The sequence below is a fragment of the Juglans regia genome, chromosome 11, assembly GCF_001411555.2.
Source record: "Juglans regia cultivar Chandler chromosome 11, Walnut 2.0, whole genome shotgun sequence".
Lineage (NCBI taxonomy): Eukaryota > Viridiplantae > Streptophyta > Magnoliopsida > Fagales > Juglandaceae > Juglans > Juglans regia.
This window is the reverse complement of record NC_049911.1, coordinates 3,311,299-3,337,891: the sequence shown is the minus strand read 5'-3', so window position 1 is coordinate 3,337,891 and position 26,593 is coordinate 3,311,299. Positions and strand designations below refer to the sequence as shown.

At 36.3% G+C, this 26,593-nt stretch overlaps 1 protein-coding gene across 1 annotated transcript; it reads left to right on the top strand.

Annotated features, from left to right (window-relative positions):
* Positions 1 to 1,836: 1,836 nt before the first annotated feature.
* On the top strand, positions 1,837 to 23,295 carry LOC108981232 (lon protease homolog 1, mitochondrial-like). The gene is made up of 20 exons (XM_018952343.2): positions 1,837 to 2,286; positions 3,799 to 3,864; positions 4,142 to 4,333; positions 4,456 to 4,521; positions 4,758 to 4,799; positions 4,915 to 5,037; positions 16,524 to 16,622; positions 16,831 to 16,896; positions 16,996 to 17,082; positions 17,212 to 17,251; positions 17,719 to 17,890; positions 18,114 to 18,238; positions 18,803 to 18,933; positions 19,037 to 19,141; positions 19,428 to 19,541; positions 19,961 to 20,128; positions 20,246 to 20,347; positions 20,623 to 20,880; positions 21,887 to 22,405; positions 22,738 to 23,295. Exons 1-20 carry the CDS (start codon positions 1,975 to 1,977, stop codon positions 22,921 to 22,923), a joined length of 2,973 nt encoding a protein of 990 aa, XP_018807888.1. The 5' UTR covers positions 1,837 to 1,974; the 3' UTR covers positions 22,924 to 23,295.
* Positions 23,296 to 26,593: the final 3,298 nt, after the last annotated feature.

Here is a 26,593-nt window from a genome sequence, read left to right as displayed (position 1 = left end):
AAGAAAAAAAAAACTAATGCAAAAGAAGAAGAATCTTAATAGGAAAACAGAGAACTTTGAACAACATAATTTAGATAATTTATAAATAGTAATGAGATTTGTTAATTAAAATTTATAAATAACAGTGAATAATAGGGAGATGAGTTGAGTGACTCTCAATTCAAACCGGCTTAAATCACCAGACTCGTTAAAATATCTCTCTATTCCTCTATCGTTTCATTTCTCGTTTGTTTTCACAACTATTTTCATCTTATTTCTTCTGTAAAAATATATGAGGCCTAAATAATAGGTATATGGTTTTTTTTTATATTATATTTAATGTATTGTTTTTTACTATTACCCATTTTCTCTTTGATACGCAAATCTAGTCTAACAATTACAATAGTTGAATATTAGTTACAACATTTTATTTTTATTTTTATATGTTGCCTTCAATTGGAAAACACTACGATGTAATACATTGTGGGCAAGCACCGAAATGAAAGGCAGCAAAAGGGAAATGATTTATATTTGATATTTATTTGATAATTAATTATTGGTTTTATTTTATTTAGTATAAATTACATATATAAAAATATCTTTTATAGATGATAAAATATATAAATATGTATCTCGAAATTGTATACGGGTACACACCAGTATCAAAATATTTCGTTCCAATACCTAAGCTGAAATGATCATGCAAATATAATTCAAAATTTTGATACAAGTAATATAAGTATTTTTTAAAAATAATTCTTCTTTAATTTTGTTAGTTGCAAAACTTCTAGTTTATATACATAAGAGTTTGGATACGAAAATGTGAATAGTAAATAATAAAAAATAATTTTGATTTTTGTCATGAGAATTTCATAAATGAGAAATGGTAGATCCATCTAGGATCTCTACCGATATTTTGTATCGAATTCTTTTTTACTTAATGATTAATTAAATATTTTTCAATGAGTTTATAATTTTTTATTAAAAAATGTTTAAGTGAATTTAAAAAATGTTTAGAATTTTTTTTTTTTACATCGTTCGATAAAAAAAAATTTGTAGAAATTTCGGTGGCCCTAGCACCTGTCTACCATACATTATCCCGCATACCAATCATTTTGGAATACATAAAACTCTAAATACATTTTTTTTAATTTTTATCAAATCAGTTTTTTTTTTTTTTTTTTAATTTTATACTCAAATCTGTTTTGAACAAACATTTAAGAATTTTTTTTTATTTATTATCCTCACACACTATACTCCACATTTTTATTATTATTTTATTTTATTTTTTTAAACTAATTAAATTCTTCTACCCATCATCTATATATCACACATTTATTAAGAAAAAATATAAAAAAAATATAATGTGTCGTGTGTAGAGATGATGAATAGAAATTTTCAACTTTTAATAGCCAATTTTACTATTTTTTGTTAAAATATATCATTTATTATCTTATCAAGTATTATAATTTCATTATTTTTTTTTAATTTGACATTAAATAATAATTAAATTAAAATTACTAAAAATAAATTTCAATTATTTAATACACACTAAAAATAACAAAGATTTCTATATAATTTTTGTTTGCAAAATAAAGTAAATATTTGCTTGCTTGTGAATCAAGAAGACAGAAGGTTCTACAATAATGGTTTCAGATCAATACTTTCATTCCAGAACGTGCAAGTTTGACATTGTAGTTCCAAGCGGTAAGCAGGGTCCACAATTCTTTATTCCACAATTAACCTTTTGAAACTGGTGCAGAAGAGGGCAGAAACTTACAAACAGTAAGGTTGTTTTGGTCAATTTCCACCTCCACAAGGGTTTACGTAGGGTTTTAACATCCCCTCCCCTGTTCCTATCTTCCTCAAATCTTTCTTTAACTTTCCATCAATGGCGTTTCTTCCCTACTCAAACTAGGGCACGAAACCCCCATAAACTCCCATTTTTGCCCATATATCCTATTCTATTGATCTCAGCCAACCCCATAAACTCCAATGCTGAAGCTTCTCTGCTCGTCCTCCTCTTCATGCCTCAACACCAAGCTCCACACCCTGCCTGCTCTTCGTTCCGGGCCTACAGAGTTTACGAGTCCGCTACTCAAGGCTCTGAGTTCGCTACGGGGATTGACTCTGAGAAGCCCTAATTTGGGTCCGAGAGCCTTTTTCTGTTCGGATTCTTCGGGTGATGGGTCAGACCAGGTGGTCCACGTTGAGGGCAAGGCGACGGACTCCGACGCCGAGGAGGTCGAGTCCAAGTCCTCCTCCGCTATCGTGCCCACGAATCCGAGGCCCGAGGATTACCTCACGGTTGGTTTCTTGGAAAAGTTTTGTTTTTTAAGTTTTTGTCTGGTTTATGGGAAAGTGAAGTAATAGAAAAAATCTCTCTTTTTATTGTTTTTTGGTTCCGCAAACGGGGAAGTTGTAACTGAACTATGCCAAATGGTTGAATTGGCTAGTCTTAGAATGTAATTTTATATTGGTTTTATTCATTTATTCTTTTGTGGGTAGGTTTTGTCAGGGAATTAATCATATCATCTTCTTTCTGGCAAGCGAATTCATTTTCTTGATAAGCAATCTGTAACAAAAGTGGGGGTGGGGGAATCTATCATAGGTAAGCAAAAAAAGTCGTTTAATGTTTTGGCGACAAGTTTATATATTTTGTATAAGTTGAAGACGGGGAATCAAGGGTTTGGGGTTGGGTGTTCGGGTAGAGTTTTAGTTCTACGAGAAACAAGGGTTGGGGACCGGTGTATTTTGGGTTGTTCTTTTCACGGGCTTTGTGGGTCATTAGGGGCTTTTTGGGTCATTTTGGCAAGGCGTTTTCTTGTATACATTTAGTGTACTTGGTTTCTCCTTTGATATATAATATTTTTTATTTATAAAAAAAATATTTTGTATAAGTGAGGAAATAGATGCTGAATCCATTGCACATTAATATGGCGAGTTTCAATTACAGTCAGTAATTTGGGGTGTTGGTGTTGAAGCTGGTGACTCAAGCTCATTTCATTAATCATACCTTTTTTCCAGTCAATCAAAGCGGCCCAATTGCGGTCCAAGTTGGTTATTTCTTAGTTTGATATTAATTTTTTGGCTCTTAGGAATGGTTTTGGTCAAGCATGCTGCAGCGAATAAGGTTGTGTCCAAGTGGACAGGGAGTTGAATTTGGTTATGGATCTGTTTCTTTAAGTAGCGTGGGGATTGAAATATGGGCTGTTTGGAGGATTATGGGCTGCCTGAATAGAAGCCCCTTATAATGCTTTTGTTTTTTATGAAAAGAACTTTCAAATGTTAATTTCCGTTAATTGGAACCACATCTATACTATATAGGAGGTTTGTTGCACATTTTTTGGCCAACTTAGGTCAAAGTGTCAAGACAGGTAAAATGTGGGCAATTAACCACACTAGTAAGGTTATATCAGATATCCATGAAGCCATCTAGACACTGATTGCATTCTGGTGCAGTCCTGTCTGTATGATTGTTTTATTGTTTTACTTATAAATTATTGTTTTACTTATAAAAAAAAAAAATGATTGTTTTATTGTTTTTGAGTTTGATTGTTCTTCTGCAGCACTTTCAACTTTGACAGAAATTTTTGTTAAGAGATTTTATTTCCATTAAGTATTCTTTGGTTTCTATGCAACTTAGTTCTATCCTATCTAATTAGATTCCTCCTTTATAATTACTCAAAAACTTTGAGATAATTGACCATTTGTTTCTTTACTTATGTAACTGGCCAGTTCATTTCTTGGTTTCAATCTGTCAATTATGTCACTTGGGTTGTTATTCCTTACACAATATAAAAAAAAATTTTCCTGCAGGTTTTGGCCTTACCATTGCCACATAGACCGCTCTTTCCAGGATTCTACATGCCAATTTCTATTAAGGTATGGCAGGCTTCCGATAAATGAAAACCTCATTTATCCAAGACTCCTTTTTCTTTGGGTGCTAGCATGTCTCATATTCTACTTATTTACATTTTTTTGATAGGCTACTTATTAAATTTTCTAAGATGCTGCTGTCGCAATATTCATCAAGCTTAATTGGAAATTTTTTGAAGCATGCGAGATCTTTTTTCTCTGACCAGTATATATTTGTCGGTAGAAAAGGGATTCAGAAGTCAGAGTTGTTGGCTCTCTAACAAATATAATCCCTTGTATGCAGGATCGTAAGTTATTAGCAGCTTTACAAGAAAGCCGAAAACGACAAGCCCCATATGCTGGGGCTTTCCTTCTTAAGGATGAGCCAGGGACTGATCCTAGCTTGGTATCTGGTTCTGAATCAGAGAAAAACATATCTGGTTTGAAGGGAAAAGATTTATTAGATCGTCTTCATGAAGTTGGTACACTTGCACAGGTACCTTTTTATGTTACAAATTTTGTATAATTCCCTGAGAAAAGTTCAGATCAACCTGAAATGTATCAATTAGAAAGTCTATAACTATAATGAAGTTTTAATTTGTTATCTTAATGTACCAGATTTCGAGTATCCAAGGAGACCAAGTTATCCTTATTGGTCATAGACGACTTCGAATCACAGAATTGGTGAGTATGAAGGAACCGGAAGCACCATAATATTTCTTGGATGAAGTCACCCTAAAATAAGCTTAAACACACACATACACTCTCTCTCTCTCTCTCTTCCTGTTTAGAAATCTTTTATCCTTAATATCTTCTTTTCACGGATAAAAAAAAAAAAAATACTTAATACTTTTTTTATTTTAATTTTTTTTTTGAAATGCAAATCATTCTGGACTAAATAATTCATGGCATGTATGCAGGTTAATGAGGATCCACTTACTGTAAAAGTTGACCATCTCAAGGCATGTTATCCATGTTTTAAACATTTTCTCAATTCCTTGATCAATTTATTTGCTGAGTTAACAGTTCCACACATTATATAATATATTATTTTTATGGTTCTACTTTATACTACAGGATAAACCATATAACAAGGATGATGATGTCATAAAAGCTACCTCATTTGAGGTTATATCAACCCTAAGAGATGTTTTGAAGACTAGTTCCCTTTGGAGAGATCATGTTCAAACTTACACTCAGGTGTATACCTTTTTCTTCTTTGCTAATATATTTTTGGCCTCCATAGGCTCTTCATTATGTTGTATGCTTGGAACCTTAATCATAAATAATTTCCTTCACTCTAGCATAGGTTGTCTGTAGTACCCCGGGTTTGTTATTGTAGAGTAGTGAATGAAACCCCACATTGTTTGAGGGAGAAGCTTGTGCTTTATAATGATTCTAAGATACTCTAGTTGTAACATTTACTAGTCATTTTGGAGTATAAGTCCATATGTGACTTCGGTTTTCCTTGGATTATTACAAATGGCATTTGAGCCATTCCTTATCTAGAAGTGCGTGACAAGCCATAACACCTATGGCAGAATGGCCTAACGAGGATGTTAGAGATTTAATGCATGTTTGGGATTGCGGTGGGTAATATAGCTCTTAGCTTTAGGGCTTATAGCTTATAGCTTAAGTAATAAGTTCTACTATTACTTAACCTATAAAAAACTGCTTACAGAACATGAGGAATGGAGACCAAAGTTGGATGGTCTCGCCTTTGACACTATTGAGCCTTAGGAAGCCTCTTGGTTGGAGAGGCCTTTTGAATACGAGGAAGTGTTTGAGGTAGTGAGACGTATGGGTAATGATAAAGCCCCAGGTCCAGATGGTTTCTCGATGGGCTTCTTCCAAGCTTGTTGGGAGGTGGTGAAAGTAGACATAATGAATGTGTTTAGGGAAGTATCATCGGTTTGAAAGTTTGAGAAATGTTTAAATGCTACTTTTATTGCGTTGATCCTGAAGAAGATTGGAGCGCTGGAGGTTAAGGATTTTCGACCCATTAGCCTTGTGAATGGGGTGTATAAAATCATTTCCAAGGTTCTTGCTAACAGATTAGGGGTGGTTTTGGGTAAGATCATTACGAAGCCACAAAGTGCATTTGTTAAGGGGTGACAAATCTTGGACTCAGTCCTCATAGCGAACGAAGGTTTGGATAATAGATTAAAGGCTAGTTCTACAGAGATTATTTGCAAACTAGATATGGAGAAGGCATATGATCATGTAAATTGGGATTTCCTCTTGTACTTGTTGGGGAGGTGCGGTTTTGGGGCTAGGTGGCGTTATTGGATGAGTTGGTGCATTACTACGGCTAGATTTTTAGTATTGATAAATGGTTGTACTACAGGTTTTTTCAGTAGCTCTCGCGGCTTAAGGCAGGGAGATCCTTTGTCCCCACTTCTATTTGTTATCATTATGGAGGCCCTGAGTAGGATGATATCGGCGGCCGTTACGCATGGGTTTATGGTTGGATTTCCGATCGGTGATCCCAACAGGGGCATTATTACTTTATCTCATTTACTTTTTGCAGATGATACGCTCCTATTCTGTGAGGCAGATTGTAACGTCTCAATGGAAGACCCAAATCACATGGCCTATACTCCAAAAGGACTAGTCAATTATACAATTAGAGCCCCATTGGAACCTTATAAAGAGCAAGAACTTCTCATTCCCAAGCAATGTGGGATCCCATACACACCTACCCTTATCCATATCATATGGGGTATCACAATCTACCCCCCTTAAATTTCCGACGTCCTCGTCGGGCCTGTCCATTGTAGGTGGCACGGCTCAAGTCCCACATTTCTGGTTGGGATAGGCTCTGATACCATTTGTAACGTCTCAATGGAAGACCCAAACCACATGGCCTATACTCCAAAAGGACTAGTCAATTATACAATTAGAGCCCCATTGGAACCTTATAAAGAGCAAGAACTTCTCATTCCCAAGCAATGTGGGATCCCATACACCACCTACCCTTATCCATATCATATGGGGTATCACACAGATCGTGACCAGTTGAGGGCATTGAAGGCATAGTTATTATGTTTAGAAGCAGCATCCGGCCTGAAAGTTAACTTTGACAAGTCAAAGTTAGTGCCGGTGGGGAATGTGAGCAACACAAGGCAACTAGCTAGTATTCTTGAGTGCAAGGTAGCTTATTTTTCCATGACCTATTTAGGATTGCCGTTGGGGGACTGCTGCAAGGGCCTCATTTATATGGGATCTAGTCATCGAGAAGATAGAAAGGAAATTGGTAGGATGGAAAAAATTGTACTTGTCGAAAGGTGGCCGGTTGACTCTCATCAAGAGTACCCTTTCTAACTTACCTACGTACTTCTTATCTTTGTTTCAATTGCCTGCAAGGGTAGCTGCTCGGATTGATAAACTGTATCGTGATTTCTTATGGAGTGGGATAGGGGATGAATTCAAATTTCATCTGATCAGTTGGGATAAGGTGTGTAGACCAATCTCGTCAGGTGGTTTGGGTATAAAAAATCTAAGAACGTTTAATCGGGCCCTGCTTGGGAAGTGGCTATGGAAGTATAACACGAAGACAGAAGCCTTATGGAAACTTGTAATTGATTGTAAATATGGAAGCTTATAGGGGGGCTGGTGCACTAAAGAGGTAAATGGGGCCAACGGTGTTGGAGTTTGGAAACACATTAGGCGTGGGTGGGGGGATTTCAATAGACACGCTAAATTGGTGTTAGGAAGGGGTTCTCGTATTAAGTTTTGGATGGATATATGGTGTGGGGATGAGGCTCTAAAGGATGCATTTCCAGCAGTTTTTCTAGTGGCAGAAGCCTCAATAGAGGATCTTATGCTTTTATCAGGGGACCAAGTGCAGTGGAATGTCACGTTTAGTAGAGAGGCACAAGACTGGGAAATGGACATCTTTGATGCTTTTTTTAGTCTGGTTTATTCTGTAAAGCCAGATAGACAACAAGCTGATAAGATGTGGTGGACTCCTGCGGGTAAGGGCATTTTCTCAGTTCGATCATACTATAAGTCCCTTTCCCAAGCCGTTAATATTTCGTTCCCATGGAGGAGACTTTGGCGAAATAAGGCGCTCCCGAAAGTGATTTTCTTTACATGGACAGCAGCGTTGGGGAAGATTCTGACTACCGACAATTTGAGGAAGCGCCGGATAGTTATAGTAGACTGGTGTTGCATGTGCAAGAGATCTGGCGAGTCAGTGAAGCATCTCTTGCTACATTGCGAGACAGCTAGAGCCTTGTGGATGGAAGTCTTTAGCCGGATAAAGTTATCTTTTGTTATGCCTGAAACTGTGGTAGATCTATTGGCTAGCTGGACACTTCCAAGAGGAGTCCAACAAATCAAGGTGGTGTGGAAAATGATCCCGATCTGTATTATGTGGTGTATATGGCAAGAGCGCAATGATCGGACTTTTGAAAACAAGGAGCGGTCTTCGGAGGAACTTAGAAGCCTATTTTTCTGTACTTTATGCTTATGGGCCATTGCTCTAGACTTTAATGACCTGAATTTTCATGACTTTCTAGTTTCTCTTACTTCGACCTAGATAGGTCTTTTCTTTTGTATATCATCTTGTGTACTTGGGTTTTGCCTATCTCTATTTATATATATCGATTACTTATTAAAAAAAAAAGTTCTACTATTAAAAATTTATTTACTGTTTGGTAACCATATGTCTAAAGCACTTTCAAACATTACGTTTGTTTGGAAACAAATTTAAAGTGTTTTTTGAAGTAGAAATGATATAAAAGATCATTTGCTTTTTTAAAAGATTATGACCATATCCTTGATAGCTTGAAGTTGTTATTATCTGAAAGTTGTATGGATATTTTTGCCTATTAACAGTCTTTTTTCCTCAAACGTACTTTTTAGCTTATTTGAGATTAAGAAGTACTTTAAAATGTAATACCCAAACAACTTCATTTTATCTTAAAGATTTTTAAGGCAATTTAAGCACTTTTTAAGACCCCTAACGCAACCACAAGCTGGCCCTTAAAAGGGGAGATTATAGTGACTTGGATTGAGTAGTCCTATTGGAGTGTAAGCCCAAATCTAGTTGGAGTTTTGCTTGGAGTTACATTATGTCATTTCTTACATCTATGAGGGATACTTCCTATACTTATCCTCATCTTTTCTATATAAATGCTCCTATGTTTAGTGCCTAGGTTATTATGTGTTTTTGCTTTGGCCTTTTGTGGATTCCTAAATCCAGTCTGTAATAAATCTACTCGAGTCTACTCATAGAGAAGTAAGGAAGAAATTGAAGAGGATAGATGAGAAAGGGGAAAACTTAGGAAACGTATGTGTAAGTTATGTGGTAGCTTAATTATATATAACAAAAAAGTTATGTGGTAGCTTGATGATCTTTCTTTTCTTTGATAACTAAGACAAACATTTTATTAATAGAAGTAAATAGGCATAGCCCAAGTACATAGGAGGTATACAAATAGCATACACCTAGTTACATAACAAGGGAGCTGGAAAGGGATACAAGAAAATCATTAAAGCAAGCTCCATCGAGAGTACACACGAGGATGCCCAAAGAAATAATCCATGGAAGAAGAAACTTCTTAACTCATCCGGAGAATGCTTTTTGTTTTCAAAACTTAGATTGTTCCTTTCAATCCATATGCACCACATGATACATAAATGAATCATCCTCCATACATCCTCAATATTTGAGTTGGCCCTGCATCTTTGCCAACATGCAAATAAATCAACTACCCTCTTGGGCATTACCCAAGCAATGCTTGCTCTATAAAAGATCTCCGCCCATAGCATTCTTGCCACCTCACAAGGAGTAAAAGATGGTCCACCGATTCTCCATTCTTCTCACACAAAAAATGAAATAAAAAAAAATCACTAGTCATGTAGTTGATCTAAAAGGTGAAAATAATCTCTTTATGATAGTTAAACGTATAATTGCAAATATTTTCTTTCTCTAATGCCACAACTACTTTAGAAGCTGCCATTCTATTGTTGAGAAAAAGCAGTTGCCTCCACAACAGTGGGTCTGAAGGGCCCTGCCTTAGTGAGATTTCACGTCATTGCATAAAGAAAAAAACACATGTAAAACTTCTTGACTGGTTTAACCTGGCCATGTTGTGGATCATCTAGTCCCTAAAGCAGTGTACTTGAGACTCTATTTCCAGTAAATAATCTTTAAAGGCTCATAGTTCAAATTTACTTTGATTAGCATGCATAAAAATGTCGCTAATAACATAAACCAAGGAACCATGTCTCCTACATTGAAAGCCTATTTGTTCATTGCCAATTCAAAAGGATATTTGGTTTGAAACTAACTTTGGAATTCATTGGTGTCAAACGACTGAATAGTTCTGCCTGCAGTGCTAGTTATCCTCCTTCAAGTCATCACTTCCTTGAACAATATTTTGGTTGAATTCTCCCTTATATTATGACTTGCCAAATTAAGTTCTTTCTAGGATCAAAGATCTTTTGCCCTAATAACATGAGGTGGAGAAAGATCACTATTTAAATCCCCTATGCTTAAGTTATGCTTGCCTATCAAAAAGGGGGAAAAGTAATGATATTGAATGGTACCTTCTGGCAAGGGTGGCTGTTATAAAGTTGAGAGTTGCATGACATGGCATAATGTGCTGTATGCTGCAGAATGTAGTATATGACTATGTATTGAAATTATGTCTATCAAGGAACATTGTAATCAAGTACCTTCGAGATTATCTTATAAACACCACCCACCAAACCAATAGGGCAAATGTCCTTCAACTCTAAGGCCCCAGCTATTTTGGGAATAAGAGCAATGAATGTGGCATTAAGGGACTTCTCAAACTTCTGATAAGTGAAAAATTCCTGAAAAACTTACATCACATCGATTTTCACAACATCCCAACAAACTTGAAAAAAACCCATAGAAAAACTATCTAGGCCAGGGGCCTTATCTTTAACCATTCCACAAACCACCTAATACGCCTCATTCTCCTCAAATGGTCCCTCCAACCAGCTTGAAGAAATAGGATCCAACGAATCGAAGACCAAGCCTGATTGGATGACCATGTGAATGATCCTCCAATCTCTTGCTTGGGACAAAGACGTGCCTCCCCCCATCTCTCACTTGGGAAACCGGGTAATGTTGAAGCCAGCAATCCTTATTTGGTCCATAAACTCCAGCAAAGGCCCACTTGAAATCATCCACCACTTTTTTTTAAAAAGCAAGCCATTGTAAATTCCCCAACACACTCCTCACCTCTCTCACTGCCCTTGTACCCCACATAACTAATACTCCACCCGAAGCTTCCTTATAAGCTAAATAGGACCATTCTACATATTGGCAACTCCACAAATTTTGAACGATCCTACAAGAAATATATCTTAGTCCCTGGACATTCCAAGTTAACATATTGGGTTTCTTAATACAACTGATTCTGCCCTCCCTCTAGTCCTCCCTTGACTTGGACTGCCTCCCTAAGTGTTGCAGTTGATTGTCCAAGTAAGACGCTCTAACAACCTGTTCTTCTTAGATCTTGATTTTGTTCTAAGTGGCCTACCTCAAATGCAGTGAGCAGTGGTGTGAATTGGTCCTCAAATTCTCCACATACAACCCCCACACATTGTTGTATCCCGTTAACCTTTTGTAAAACCCAATCCAACAATTGGTGGAAGAGATATCAGGGGAACATCTTCTTCCGCAAACTCAACCTCAAACTGGTGTGCCCTAAATATTCCTCCTCGTAAGGCACCAACGACAACCCCATTATTTCCTCCACACCACCTCCTGCATACAAATCCCACAACTCCTCAACAACACCATTGTTGTTGTCACTACCTTGTCTGACAAGGTGCCTTACGAGGTACCGAGAAACTAGTTCTCTCCATCATGGGTGGTGGGGCCATGGTCACCATTTGAAATTCTGAGTTGGTGGGAAACAAAAGAAAAACTCCCCCAAGTCTCGGCAGTACCTTAAGTTCCTTCACCTCCAATGTGGGTGCTGTTGTTTTGTCAGAGAGAACATTGATGGAGGGTAAGCCACTCACTGGCGATTCTTTCTATGCCACTCTGACAAACCCTATTACACCTCCCCCAAGTCTTAGCTTTACACTATTTTTGTGCCATTGTTTTGTAGGAGAGAACACTGACTAGGGATGTAGCAATCATCGGTGAACTTTACTGTGTCACCCGTGGTGGAGGGCAGTCCGTTTCGGTCGTCTCTACGCTGTTACCCAACGTAGAACGGTAGAAACCACTTCGAATATAAATGACCCGATTTTCCTTTTGACTTGCCACACTCCTGGATCTTAATATAGAAACTTGGCCAAACCCAACTTTCTTTTTTCCTTTATCTGGTTTTATAGAATTCAGCCCATCTCTGATCACACCCAGCCCACACTTTTGTGTAACTGACTTGTGATTCAGGCCTATCTTGGGTTCCCCCTTATTGGGCCTTACAGCCCCATTACCACCTCTCAAAAGTAAGTCGAGTTTCTCAAATAATAAGGCAACTGCTGCCTTCAACTTGACAAGCTGGTTCTGCATCTCTTTTAGTGTACTATGCATCTCGTTTTCAACCGTACTGCCATTGGGAAGACCAAAACCATCCCTCGTTGCGTAGGAAACAATTCTTAAGCTTTCAAAGTAGTCAAAGCCCTTCTGCCTTGGGTTTCTTCCATGTGTGATCTGCAAAGGCTTCAAAACACTTTCAATGTTCCTCTTCATGCCCCTAGTATCAAACTGAGTCACCAAAGCATGACCCATATTCAGAGCTGCCACATATGATCACCTCGCCACTGTGGTTGCGCTCGGGTCTTTTTGCTTCAGCTCCATATTGTTGTTCTCATGGACAGATGTGTTCTTTAGGTTTTCCCCCCCATGACCCATCACCATGAATGGGGCAAAACAGAGCAGCAATCTGCGTTACGCAACAACAAATTTCTCCCAACCCAGGCCTTCATACCTTGCCGAAGGAGCATCGTTGGAGCCACAAAGGCTCTGTTTCCTTTGCGCATGTGTTTTGTGAATTTTGATTGTCTCTCTGCCTGGAACACTACTTCCACCGTAGCCACCAGCCACCCTATACCACTACGACTCAGAACTATAGACCGCTAAACCCTTGTGCTCCACAATTTTTATTGAGGACCTCCATGCTTTCGGTGAAAACTCGAAAGCCTTCGATTCCACCCAAAAGCGTACAAACTAACCCACAATAACCTGTGATCTAAAGTAAGAAAAAAAGGGAATGGAACGGAGAACTACTTTCGGCAATCATCACCAGAAATAGCCTAGATTGGCCCAGGCCCAAGTCCAACCTAGGAATTAAATCCCATTCCACTGCAATCATCACTGGAAATAGCCATCAGTACACTCATTCCATACGAGAGAGAGAGTATATTGGCAGCAAATATTGGTAAAGGAATAGATGCAAAGAGGGTATACGAGAGAAGAGGATCAAGAAAGCAGTTGAAATCTGCACCACCCTTCAGCTCCCGATGTGAGTCAGCCCTTGTTCCAATTATAACGAAAAGAAAATTCTTCAACACATATTATTAAGAAGGTCACATTAAATGAACTTGATAGGTGATACGCCCCACCCCCACATTTTCTTTTTGAACCCAAAAAGCCAAATGAGGAAAAGGTACATTGAACCCAAGCATGGGCTTCGCCTATTACATTTGTTCAATAAAATTCCATTTTACTTATAAAAAAAAAAATTTCTCCCTCTTGGGCTTTGTTTGAATTATTTCCCTATCATAGGCTTAATGTTCATGATTTCCTTGTATCTATTTCTGTTCCTTAGCTAGGTGTTTTCTCTTATATACATCCAGTGTACTTGGCACGCCTATTAATACTAATAAATTTTTACTTATCAAAAACCAAAAAGGGACAACTTTTAATTTGGTTATATTTACTCATCATCTAGGCATTGCGATATAGCCTATATGGCTGTATGCAGAGGATGACTACTTAGCTTTCCAGTTTCAAATCAATCATTTCCAAACTTAACTGGGTAATGTTTCTTAATAATGAACTAAAATAAATAGCTCTTGTTTTATTTGGGTCCAATTATGGGCTATCTGATATAGTAACATGATTTCTTGTGCAAGGAATAGGGGATGAGTTCAAGTTCCACTTGATTAATTGGGATAAGGTATGCTTGCTGATTTCTGGGGGAGGTTTGGGAGTTCAAAACATGCTCAGATTTAATTGGGCCTTACTGGGGAAGGGGTTGTGGTGTTACCAATAGGAGGGGGGGCTTTGTGGAAAAAGATAATTGATTCCATCCTGATCTTTTTGCTTGTATCCATCATTAGTGCTGAGTGGTATCTAGGCGTATTGGAATCTAGAACTATTGTGTGATGAATGCACAGGAAAACCTTCTTTAGATTTACCTAAGATTTTTGGAATTCATTTATTTCTTTCAAGATTGGCTTGTTTTGGGTTTGGCACATTTCGTGTTATGGGGAATTTTGAGAATATTTTATTCGTATTGTATTGGATCGATCCAAAATCTTGTTTGAATTCTTGATGCGGAAAAAAATAAAAAAGATAATTGATTCGAGTATGGTAGGTTTTTTTTAAGTGGGCTGGTGCTTTTCTTTAAAGGGCAAATTCAATACATTACAAAAGAGAAATATATCAGGAGGGGGTGGGATTCCCAACAATCATCGCAAAACAATAGATATAGTGCATAAAATGAATACATTTTGGGAAATGGTACCAAGTGATTGATCTGGTCCCATAATTGGCAGCTGTAAAAGCAGTTGAAGCAATCCATTGATTAGATTTTGCTTTGAACCATCTATTGTGAGACAATCTCACCATAGGGAGATGCTCATTGAGTCTAATTGTGCTGGGTGACGATTGAAGAGCTCCTATCCTGCTTCCTTTGCATTCTTGGATAGGGTTGGGTAGACAAAAGTTACTTCCTGGCGAAAGAGAGCACCATTAGACTCTTAGAAAGTGGAGCTACAAGTAGGTGCACCAAGATTGACAGTTGATTATACCTCCTAGCACCTACACAAAAGCATGAGAAAACAGTAGATATAGTGCATAAAATGAATACATTTTGGGAAATGGTACCAAGTGATTGATCTGGTCCCATAATTGGCAGCTGTAAAAGCAGTTGTTGAAGCAATCCATTGATTAGATTTTGCTTTGAACCATCTATTGCGAGACAATCTTGCCATAGGGAGATGCGCGTTGAGTCTAATTGTGCTGGGGTGACGACTGCTTCCTTTGCATTCTTGGATAGGGGTGGGTAGACAAAAGCCACTTCCTGGTGAAAGAGAGCACCATTAGGTGCGCCAAGATTGACAGTTGATTATACTTCCTAGCACCTACACAAAAGCATGAGAAAAATGTAGGAGAAAATAAACATGAATGGGTGGTGAGGGAAGGAATGGTAGTATGAGGTAGATTCGAGGGGCGGGCGGTAGTGCTTGAACGAGGTTCATAGACCATGCAAGCTTGGTATGTGCAATTATATAAGAAAATGATTTTTTTTTTTTTTTGGGGGGGGGGGGGGGGTTCTCTAGACACACTAAATTGGAGATGGGTGATGGTTTTTGGATCAAGTTCTGGCATGATTTATGGTTTGGTACAGGGCCCTTAGGGATGCTTCCCTAGAGCTTACTAGATTTCCAGTGAACTGGAGGCTTCTGTGGCTGAGTCTTTGGAAGTTGTTGATGGCTCTCCTTAGTGGAATGTAAGCTACCTTAGAGTGGTTTATGACTGGGAGCTAGGTGCCCTCACCGATTTCTTCAACTTATTGTCCTCTATTGATCTTGGAGTTGGAGGTACTGACAAGATACTTAGGAGTCCATCCAGGAAAGGGAAATTCACCCTAAGCTCATTTTACAAGGTCCTCGCTTCTCAGATGAATCCTCCATCTCCTTGGAGAAATATCTAGAGAAGGTGCGGCTAAAAGCAACTTTCTTTGTTTGAACACCTTCCTTAGGGAAGATTCTTACCATCAACACCAAATCATTGTGATAGATTGGTGCTACATGTGCAAGAAGATCAGGGAATCGGTTGACCATTTGCTTCTTAATTGTGAGGTTGCCAGTAACCTGTGGAATGACATTTTTGGCATAATGGGGTTAGGGTGGGCAATGCCCAGGAGGGTGGTAGACCTTTTTGCAAGTTGGAGATGTTGATATGGCAATCCACAAATTACACTTGTGTGGAAGATGGCTCCCATGTCTTTTGTGTTGCATTTGGAAGGAAAGGAATTGTCAGTATTTTGAAGATCGAGAAAGGATAATAGATGAACTTACACGCCTCATTTTCAACACTTTGTTCCTTTTGATAATAAAAAAAATTATGGATTAAGCTTTCAAAATTTCCTTGTATCTACTACCATTTCTTAACTAGGTGCCATCTCTTGTATACTTCCCATGCACTTGGTACTTGGCCTTTTGCCTATTCTTTACTATCATTAAAATTTTTGTGTATTTATTAAAAATTGATCCATATAAGCTAGTACCTGAGTGATGGGGAAAGATTGTGTTTGTTCTGCCTCTTTTTGTTTGCTTTTGCCAATAATGGTTTTTTCGACTGGTATTTTTACTGCAATGACCAATGTGGTCAGAAATTGTTTTATGCAAATGCGGTCATTTACTGATATACTCTATCATTGCATTGTGATCAATTTAATTGTATTTCTTTTAAAATATGGTGGAATTAACTTTTCCCTTTTTATTCTTGAAATCTGTAGCATATAGGAGATTTTAATTTCCCAAGGTTAGCTGATTTTGGAGCTGCTATATCTGGTGCGAACAAATTGCAGTGCCAGCAAGTGCTTGAAGAGCTAGATGTATGTAAAAATTGACACATCTTTGTTTTGTTGATTGATCTTTAGAAGCTTATATATTTAGAAATGATCCCAAAAAAACAACTTTTTTATATTGCAAAAGATGTGAGCCTTCATACCATCAGCCATCTAGCATCTGAAATATGCACATATCTATTTCAGATTGCTACATATAAACTGTTTTTGAAACCCAGACTTATTTGCTGCTCAGGTGTATAAACGTTTAAAACTTACGCTTGAATTGGTGAAGAAAGAAATGGAAATAAGCAAGATCCAGGTACTTAATGCCATTTTTTATGTGTTACTCATCTATATTTAAATTTTTAATCATAGTTCGATTCTAATTGAATCTTTTCCTCTCTTGGACTGTGCTTAGGAATCAATTGCGAAAGCAATTGAAGAAAAGATAAGTGGTGAGCAGCGCCGCTACTTGTTGAATGAACAGCTTAAGGCCATAAAAAAGGTATTTGTCCTTGCTGCCATTTATGTATACACGCACATAGTATGAATCTTATTTGTTATTTGTGTTATCCTTTCATTCCTGTATTTTTAAAGTGTGTCTATATCATATCTTTAATTTACATGAATGTAGGAATTGGGCTTGGAGACAGACGACAAAACAGCACTTTCTGGTTAGTTCTGTTCCTTTCACTGCTTAGAAACAATAGTAAGATGCTTACCTAACAAAAATTCTCACTTGGTATTTTGCACAGAAGGTTCATTGGTAACTGAAAGCTGTGTTTTATTGGCTCTCGAGCAATCCTTTTCACCTAATTGTATGATTCTACTTGTTATGAACTATATATTGAATCAAGGGGCATCCACAGCAAGATGTAGCTCATCCCTACTTTAAGTAAACTTATCTTGAACATCCAGTGTGTAGCAAGATGTTTTGTTGCTGTCAGAAGTGCCAATTCTATTATATAGGAATTGGTTGTGGATGATATATATACTCCATGAATATTGAAATGTATATCCTCTAAGTCTGATTGAACATCTGTGCTTTCTTTGACTGAAAAAGAGAAGTGATATTGTGGTCCATTTTATAACTATTAATTTCATCAATTGATTTTGGCATCACTCCGAAACTGTGTTGCAGCAAAGTTTAGAGAAAGGCTTGAACCAAACAGGGAGAAATGTCCTCCTCATGTTTTGCAAGTTATAGAAGAGGAGCTTACAAAGCTGCAGCTGTTAGAAGCCAGTTCAAGTGAATTTAATGTAACGCGCAACTATCTGGATTGGTTGACTGCTCTTCCATGGGGAAATTATAGGTCTGTTTACTCCTGCAACAAAGTCAACATTAACTTTTTACGAAAAATGTTTTGGTGCCAAAGTTCTCATGCTCATATCTATGCCACGGCTGATGTGAGAATTCAGTAGCTTCTTGTCATTAGTTTCAACCCCATTGAGATATTTTGTTTTATCCCTGATTTTATAACATAATCTATGCAGAGTACTAGAATAATCATTTTATTTTGCCCTTGCAAAATGCAGTGATGAGAACTTTGATGTCCTTCGGGCACATAAAATTCTTGATGAAGATCATTATGGATTAGCTGATGTGAAGGAAAGGATATTGGAATTCATAGCTGTTGGAAAACTCAGGGGAACCTCACAAGGTTGAAATAGTTTGCTTCTTTTATGATTGATTACGTATAAAAAAAAATTTGGTTCGTTTATGTTTGTGAAATAAATTTAAATGTTTTACATGTCTACCGTTGCCATATTTCCTGAGCATTTTGAGCCCCTCAAAACCTTGCGCCATATGATGCTTCTCACTATGTAATTGGCATGTTCAAAATAACGAAATATCAGTGGCATGATTACTTGATCTTATTGGCCAGATAACTATCATTTGGGAAGTTATAAGGTGATTTATTTAGATCATATTTGAATGAAGCAAATAAAAAAAAACGTGAATAAATCTATGTTAATTTGTGAGGTCAGTCTTGGGCACAAGGCAATTATTTTGTTGAGGTTCCTTAATTTGTCAGTCCTGCTCCATTGCTTAAGCATCAAGTACACTAGATTCTACAGGCTGGCTATATCTTCCTTTATTTTCTGATGCTGATCTCCGCATTAATTTGAATTGTACTCCTTTTAATTTTGTTTCTATTTGTTGCATATTTCTGCGAAAGAACAGTAGCACATCATTCTTGATTTATTTCCCCAATGCATCACAGGAAAAATAATCTGTCTCTCTGGGCCGCCTGGGGTGGGAAAAACCAGCATAGGTCGTTCAATTGCCCGTGCGTTGAACCGTAAGTTCTTCCGGTTTTCTGTTGGAGGATTATCTGATGTTGCTGAAATCAAGGTAGCGATACAATTATTAATATTGAAACGAAAATAAATATGCAGTTATACAGAGATATTATGTGAATACTTGTAACATCATTGACTCTAAAACTTATTTTCAGGGGCATCGTCGAACCTATATTGGTGCTATGCCAGGAAAGATGGTTCAGTGCCTAAAACATGTAGGAACAGCTAACCCTCTTGTTCTGATTGATGAGGTTGACAAGGTAAATTTTTCGCCAGTTGCTTTGATTGACCTTAAGGTGGATTAGAAGTAGTTTTGTTTTCTGGTTTTCTTATATACTACAGAATGAGTTTTTGACCTTTTTGTTAGCACATGGATGCTCTATTCTGATTACAACCATATTGTTTTGTATGAAAAGCTTATTTGCAACAGTAGATTTTTACATATATAATTTTTAATATATGCTTATACATGTTAATATATATACATTCATGTTTTCTGTGATAATGGAATGAGTTTAATCTCATAGATGATGCGTTTTGTGGCAGTTGGGAAGGGGACATTCTGGTGATCCAGCAAGTGCAATGTTGGAGCTTCTTGATCCTGAGCAAAATGCTAATTTTCTAGACCACTATCTTGATGTTCCAATTGACCTATCCAAGGTTAGTAATTGTGGCGATATGGAGACATTTGTAGATTACAGCATGTTCTGTATTATTCTATCAAATGGTATTTCATTGTTAAATGGACTTGGTGGAAGGGTCTGGGGTGGCTGTATTATTGTAGTGTCCATTGTTGTTATTCTCTACCTATGGAATGTGGTGTCTTACAGAATGCACACATAGGTGCTTTTACACACTTTTGTATTATTATTATCTTAATATATAAACACATTTGGAGAGAGAGAGAGAGAGTACACACTTTGTTATTATGCATGCAACAAATGAGCTGAGGATAGATGGGGGAACATGTGGTAAATTTGTGACGTGTTGGAATATGTTCCTCTCGGCGTATCTTGAGTTTACTTGCTACTTGATAAATAGGGTTTCTGGCTTTCTTACAACGATGCCTCATGTTGCAGGTTCTGTTTGTCTGCACAGCAAATGTTGTGGAAATGATACCTAATCCTCTCTTGGATAGGATGGAGGTCATTGCTATTGCTGGATATATTACTGATGAGAAAATGCACATTGCAAGAGACTTTTTGGAGAAGACTACACGTGAAGCGTGTGGAATCAAACCTGAGCAGGTGTTGATCATTGTCTCCCTCTGTACTGCATGCATGTGTCATTATTGTTAAAAATAATGGGGGATGCATGCATGACATTTTTTTAATTGTAAAGGAGAATGTCTTAATTTTTTCCAGGTTGAAGTGACTGATGCAGCTCTTCTTGCCCTGATAGAAAATTACTGCCGAGAAGCAGGAGTTCGGAATCTGCAGAAGCACATAGAAAAGATTTACCGCAAGGTTTGTTAAGCTGGGGAATTTTATGATAGCACGATGACCAATATAGTGATGATGGCCCATAATAGCACAGGATTCATGATTTAAACATCAATTTTCAATAATTTTCTCGAAATTCAAAATGAGATGACCATTTCAGCAATAATGAACTCTAATGGCATATGTTGTGTAATAGCGTATGCTAATGATATAAGGGAGCCTATTGCATAGAGTAGGGGTACGTGGCCTCAAATTCTACTGAGATTGTCTGAGGCATATAATTTTCTCTTTGGATGCAGATAGCTCTCAAACTTGTTAGACAAGGAGAGTCGAATGAGCCGGCAATTACTGGAGTTCAGGTTGTGGAATCCGAGGAAGCTCAAGTGGAACGGGCTGAGGGATTGAGTGAAGTGGGTGGAAGTGAGACTAGATCTGACCCTGTAGAGGATAACAGCCATGAACAAGCTACTGAAACCTTTGTAGAAGCTGGAACAGTGCCAATGGATGTCCTAGATGATCAATCTCAGTACCCTGCTGATCCACCTTCGGATTCAAAGGTATCAAAGAAATTATAAACTTTGGGAAATAGGTATCAATAGGAGTTACCGATCAAAAGGTATCAATAGGAGTTGCATTTTAAGTAGATTGTGATCTAAAAGCAGAAAAAAAGTCTCGTTTGATGAAAAGCTGTATTGCTACCTGAATTTGTTTTTAGGTTTGCCTTTTGGACAAATTGGTTCCTATGTTCTAAGTTTGAGCCTGTAATGCTTTCAACTTAGATCATTTTAGTACTTCAGTTGGCAAATTTTTAATAATCTATTTGAAATGTCACGTCATCACCAATGATTGGGTGCCATGTGTCCTTGTGTAAAAAACAAAAAAACATTTAAAAAACGAGAATTTTGAAAAAGAAACCAGAAAAGGAAAAACAAAACCCTAGAGAGACCCAAGTGACCCTTGGGCGTCACCCTAGCATTGACTTGGGCGACCTAGCCTTTTTTTCTAATTTGTTTTTTGTTTTTAATTTCTTTTTTACTTGTGGCATGTCACATGTGAAAGGACACGTGTTAATTTGGCATTTTAACGAATTGTTAACAGTTTACTAATGAAAAGACTAAATGATCAAAATAAGTTAAAAAAATTTAGTTTAAAGTCACTGAAACTATTTTAATATTTAACCTATGTTTTAATTATTTATGGAGTTCATGGCTAGAAAACTTTATAGACCTCCCCTACCCTCCCATTCTTAAGAGAGCAGTAGTTATCACCAGAAGCATGTGAAAGCAGTGAGTTAAGTCCTGTACAACTTGAATTGGTGAACAACCGAACCCTTGGGACCTTCTTCAACCCCAACTGTGAAAGGTTTTCCAACTGTGAAAGGTTTTAATAAATAAATAAAAATGATAGCAACCTTGTCGTTTTTGGCTTCATTCTTTAAATTCATTTGCATTCTGTTTCTATGGTTCAATACCTATTAAGCTAGCTTCATCTTGGATTCACCATGTCCAACCAATTGTTCGTTTAATCATTGTTTTTTTTTTTGTTTTGGCAATCTCTTCATAGGATGTGAGAGAAACAAAGAAGATGGAGGAACGTGAAGCAACTATAACTAGTGAGAAAGTTTTGGTTGATCCATCAAATCTGACTGATTTTGTTGGGAAACCTGTTTTCCATGCTGAGCGTATCTATGGTCGGACTCCAGTTGGAGTTGTGATGGGTCTTGCTTGGACTGCCATGGGAGGCTCCACTCTTTATATAGAGACCACTCAAGTTGAGCAAGGAGAGGGGAAAGGGGCCATCCACATGACTGGCCAACTTGGGGATGTTATGAAAGAAAGTGCCCAAATTGCCCACACAGTTGCCAGAGCAATATTGCTTGAGAAAGAGCCAGAGAACCCCTTTTTTGCAAATTCCAAGCTTCATCTTCATGTTCCTTCAGGGGCCACCCCCAAGGATGGGCCTAGTGCTGGCTGCACCATGATCACATCCTTCCTGTCTCTTGCAATGAAGAAGCCTGTCAAGAAGGATCTAGCAATGACTGGCGAAGTTACTCTAATGGGGAAGATTCTTCCAATTGGTGGGGTAAGAGAAAGAAACCTCCATATCTATAGGATGTCTTCTGTCTTTGACATTATGCCATCCTAAATGAGTTCTTTAGTCACATTTTTTTTTCCCCTTTGGATTATATATTACAACATTTCCTTAGATTGCTGAACATTTAATCAAATGAAAATAATTGTAACATTAAATTGTAAAAGTCTAGACTTACAGGTTCTTTCCTGGCTTTATTTTTCATCATTCCATGATTTATCCTGGATTGACAAGCTGCGTTGTCTATATTTTGTAATGTATTGTGGTTTACACATTTTTGTTCATCTGAGCTCACAAAACTATCATTCTTGTTGATAAATCAGGTAAAAGAGAAAACTATAGCAGCAAGAAGGAGCGAAGTAAGGACCATAATATTCCCTTCAGCTAACAGAAGGGATTTCGATGAGCTTGCAGCTAATGTGAAAGAAGGCCTTGAGGTTCACTTTGTCGATGATTACAGTCAGATTTTCGATTTGGCTCTTGGTTATGACCAGGATGCAGGAAACTAAGCTGTTCAACCCCCCATTTCTTGAAATGCAACTCCATTTTTCTGGGATGCCGAGCAAGTTTTTTTTTTTTGTGACCCAAGCTAAGAGCCTACCCCAGATTTGTACTATAACTTTTTTCGTTTGATTGTCTCATCAGGAGATAGATTTATTCCTTGCTTGGTGTAACATGATGCACCATTATTTACTTATTTTCCTTCATGATTACTCAGAATCACCCATTTATACGAAGTAAATATTATCTGAGTTGTTATTTGGTGGCGGCAGAAAAAGAAGTAGGTTAATGACAGATCGATCTACTCATTTTTCCTGGATAATTTATCTTGTAAGCTTCAGGACTCGTTTCTTGGGAAAATGGATTATGGGATTATGGCATTGAGTGAATAACATTACAGAACAAAAATGATGTTGAAACAGCTGAAATACCTCTATTCTTGCATTAGGGGGGGAATAAAACCGGCCCTTTCGTTGATCTTATCCAAGAAATGTTGTCTTATTTACCACAATGTTTGTATTCATTGTCTTCTGTCCAGAATTCTTATCTTTCGACCTTGGGAATTCCTAAGACATATGCTCGATCATGTCATCAGGATTAATGTGTATATTGTAGCATTATATATTGAGTAATGTTATATATAGTCGTAGAGTGTGCAAGCATTATACAGTCTTTTTGAAAAAGAGTAAAGTCTATTATTAAAAAATTAGTTTTTTTTTATGTGGATCTTGTATTTATTTATTTATTTTATAGTGTTTACATACTCACGACTGCAATTATCATTTCTCTAAGCATGTCTGGTCTCTGCTTTCAGAACAGTATTTCCTTACATCTATTTGAGTTTGGAGCTGATTCTTTATCAATGGCCCATCTTTCATACTCTGAAATTGAAGAACGGTAGAAGGCTTTTCCAATGTGCAGGTAGCTTCTCAAAATAGATACATGTTCTTTATTATTTCATCATTTGCATGTTAATTATTTGAATTATATGTAACAATCCCTCGTTTATAACGTGAGATCAGTTCATAATTGCTTTGTTTTTTTTCCTATTGCATGCGCATTATTCTTCCTATAGGATTTTCAAATTTTGTGTTTTTTTCCTTTATGACAATCTAAAGTTTTCTCATTTCCACCTGTCCTTGTGATTAGAACAAACGAACGATATGTTTATTTTTCATCCTAATATCTATTCACTTGGACAATCATAAATGCTATCGAACTCACTTTGTGTCCATCTCTCTCACTCTAAACTCTAGAGTTTGGACAGAAACTCTTACTATTATTTTTAAGTATTTTGAGAATACCTCACTACTATTTATTATTTTATTATTATTTTTTACCTAATTTTCATTACTATTAACTATTATTCAATATTTTATCATTATTATTTACAGAATACTTGATAATATCTCACTACCCAAACGAAACATTAAGAGATCTAAATTCATTGTAATCTGCATCATACACTAATAGAGGAAAGGAGTCAAATCATTATATATAGATAGAGGAAAAAAAAATACTAAGTGTTTCAAACTCTTAGATATTAAATGGCCCAATATTTATCACATGGTCTTTAAAATTTTCTAAAACATAGATGGTCAATTAATCAAGATTGGATAACATAGCTCAACAAGAGTTTTAAAGTCCCTACTTCAAAACTTAAATATATTATGAGGAATACTACTCTTCATTTTACATTTTGTTGTCTTCAGTTATACATATTGATGAGATACATTTTAAGTGATTTTTTCTATTAACGAAGACATGACTCGATATGATATCATACACACGAGTCTTTGTACATGTACACGTAACAAACCTAAAATCTTGCCATGATTAGAAATAATTCCAAACAATAATTATGAAAGCAATAAAATATAATTTTTTGGTGTCATGTATGTGAGGGGTGAAGATCATCATGATGGAATCATTGTCACCATGTATGGTTAGTTAAGACCATGCATGATCACAAGTCTCCTTTTGCACTTTTTTTTTTAATACGATCCCCATGATATTTAAACAATCAAGAATATCATAAACATATTTTCAGGAGAGAGAGAGAGAGAGAGAGAAATCCCACGTGGGCTTTTTAATTTTTATTACAAAAGAGAGTTGAAAGGCAACAAATCTTTTAATATATTAAAATACCACATGAAAAAGTTAAATATTTTGATATATATATATATATATATTATATACAAACACATACACTCACATGCATGCATACGTACAATGAAAAATGATAAACACACAATACTTTACATAATATATTTCACAATTATGTTTTAAAATGAGGAATATTATTGTAAAATAGCATATAAAAGTAACAACACTTTATAAAAATACCGTCATTTTAAATCATGTACGCTGTGAAAAATGTTTTGAAGAATATTTTGTATATATGCATATAATGATGATATCAAACTTGGGACGTTTAATCAGTTCTGTAGGCAGCCAAAAAGAATTATTTTTCCCTTTTTTTTTAATAAAAAAATTATTTCAATGCTTAATTGATAGATCAGTATTTCGATATGCGTAGAATTCATTAATTTGCTTTTAATTAACTCCGGCTTTGTAGGAGCTTTTCTTCTAATTGTTATCTATTAATTCATTTCAAATTATTTCAATTATCTGCTACCTTTATTTATTTATTTATTTGTTGGCCAAAGCTTAATTGAATGTTGATCTTATATATTCTTCACCTCAAACGACAAGATCGAGATTATATATCTATATGTATATATATATATATATATATATATAATAAATTAATATGCATGCCTTACAAAAGAAAAGTAACAAAAAAATGTGAGAATTCACTCAAATTTAGTCATTTTTATTCAAAATTAGTAGAGCTTTTTAAGTTTACCTAATGCATCTTTCTTTTTGTTCATCAACTCGTGCCTTTTTGAACTTGAGAGCATTAATTTATTTAAAAAAAAAAGAACACTATAAATTATATGACTCTCGAGGGTTATATAAAGATTAATTTATTGGTCTCTCTCTTAACTCAATTAAATTTTGTGACATTTCTCATTATCATTACTATTGTCAAATGACTCGCGTGTTGTGTTGGGTGAGTCGGATTCAGTTTAAAATTTCTTAAAATAAAAGATTATATATATTAATATACATATAATATATACAATTAACATTTTTAATTCTTGTTTGAATATGGGATCAGGGTACTTCGATCCACATTTGTTTGTAAAATTTTTGCATTTTATGAAAAGGAAACTCCCATGTATTTCGATGGAGTTACTCGAACATCATGTGAATTTTTAATAGTTTTTCATTTTGTAATATTTTTTTTTTAATTTGTTTTAATTTGACATGCATTCAACTAGATATTATAAGTAAAATGTATGTGTCTATTAATAGATCGTATCGGCCGGTTAATATACTTATAAGCCGGATATTAAAGATGATTGAGTACTTTAATTTACTTGTTCATCTCTTTTCATGGTACGTACGTAAAACTTATAGAGTTAGATGCATGGGTTGACCAGAATATCACCCGATTATAATAACTAGGTTAATTTTGAATGACATAAATTAACCTAAATCGAATTATATCTAACACTAATTGATCTATTTTGTGAAATGTAAACTATTATATCAGCCATATCCTTTTTGTCCAGCTCTTCATATTGAGAAGTGCTATAATCATAAAGAGAT

What these genes read in the sequence shown, in the direction of transcription:
- LOC108981232 (XM_018952343.2), top strand. Translation starts at nt 1,975, where the DNA reads ATGCTGAAGCTTCTCTGCTCGTCCTCCTCTTCATGCCTCAACACCAAG. An exon ending in AGCTTAAGGCCATAAAAAAG is followed by an intron (nt 17,083 to 17,211) that starts GTATTTGTCCTT and finishes ACATGAATGTAG; the next exon opens with GAATTGGGCTTGGAGACAGA. An exon ending in GTGGAATCAAACCTGAGCAG is followed by an intron (nt 20,129 to 20,245) that starts GTGTTGATCATT and finishes AATTTTTTCCAG; the next exon opens with GTTGAAGTGACTGATGCAGC.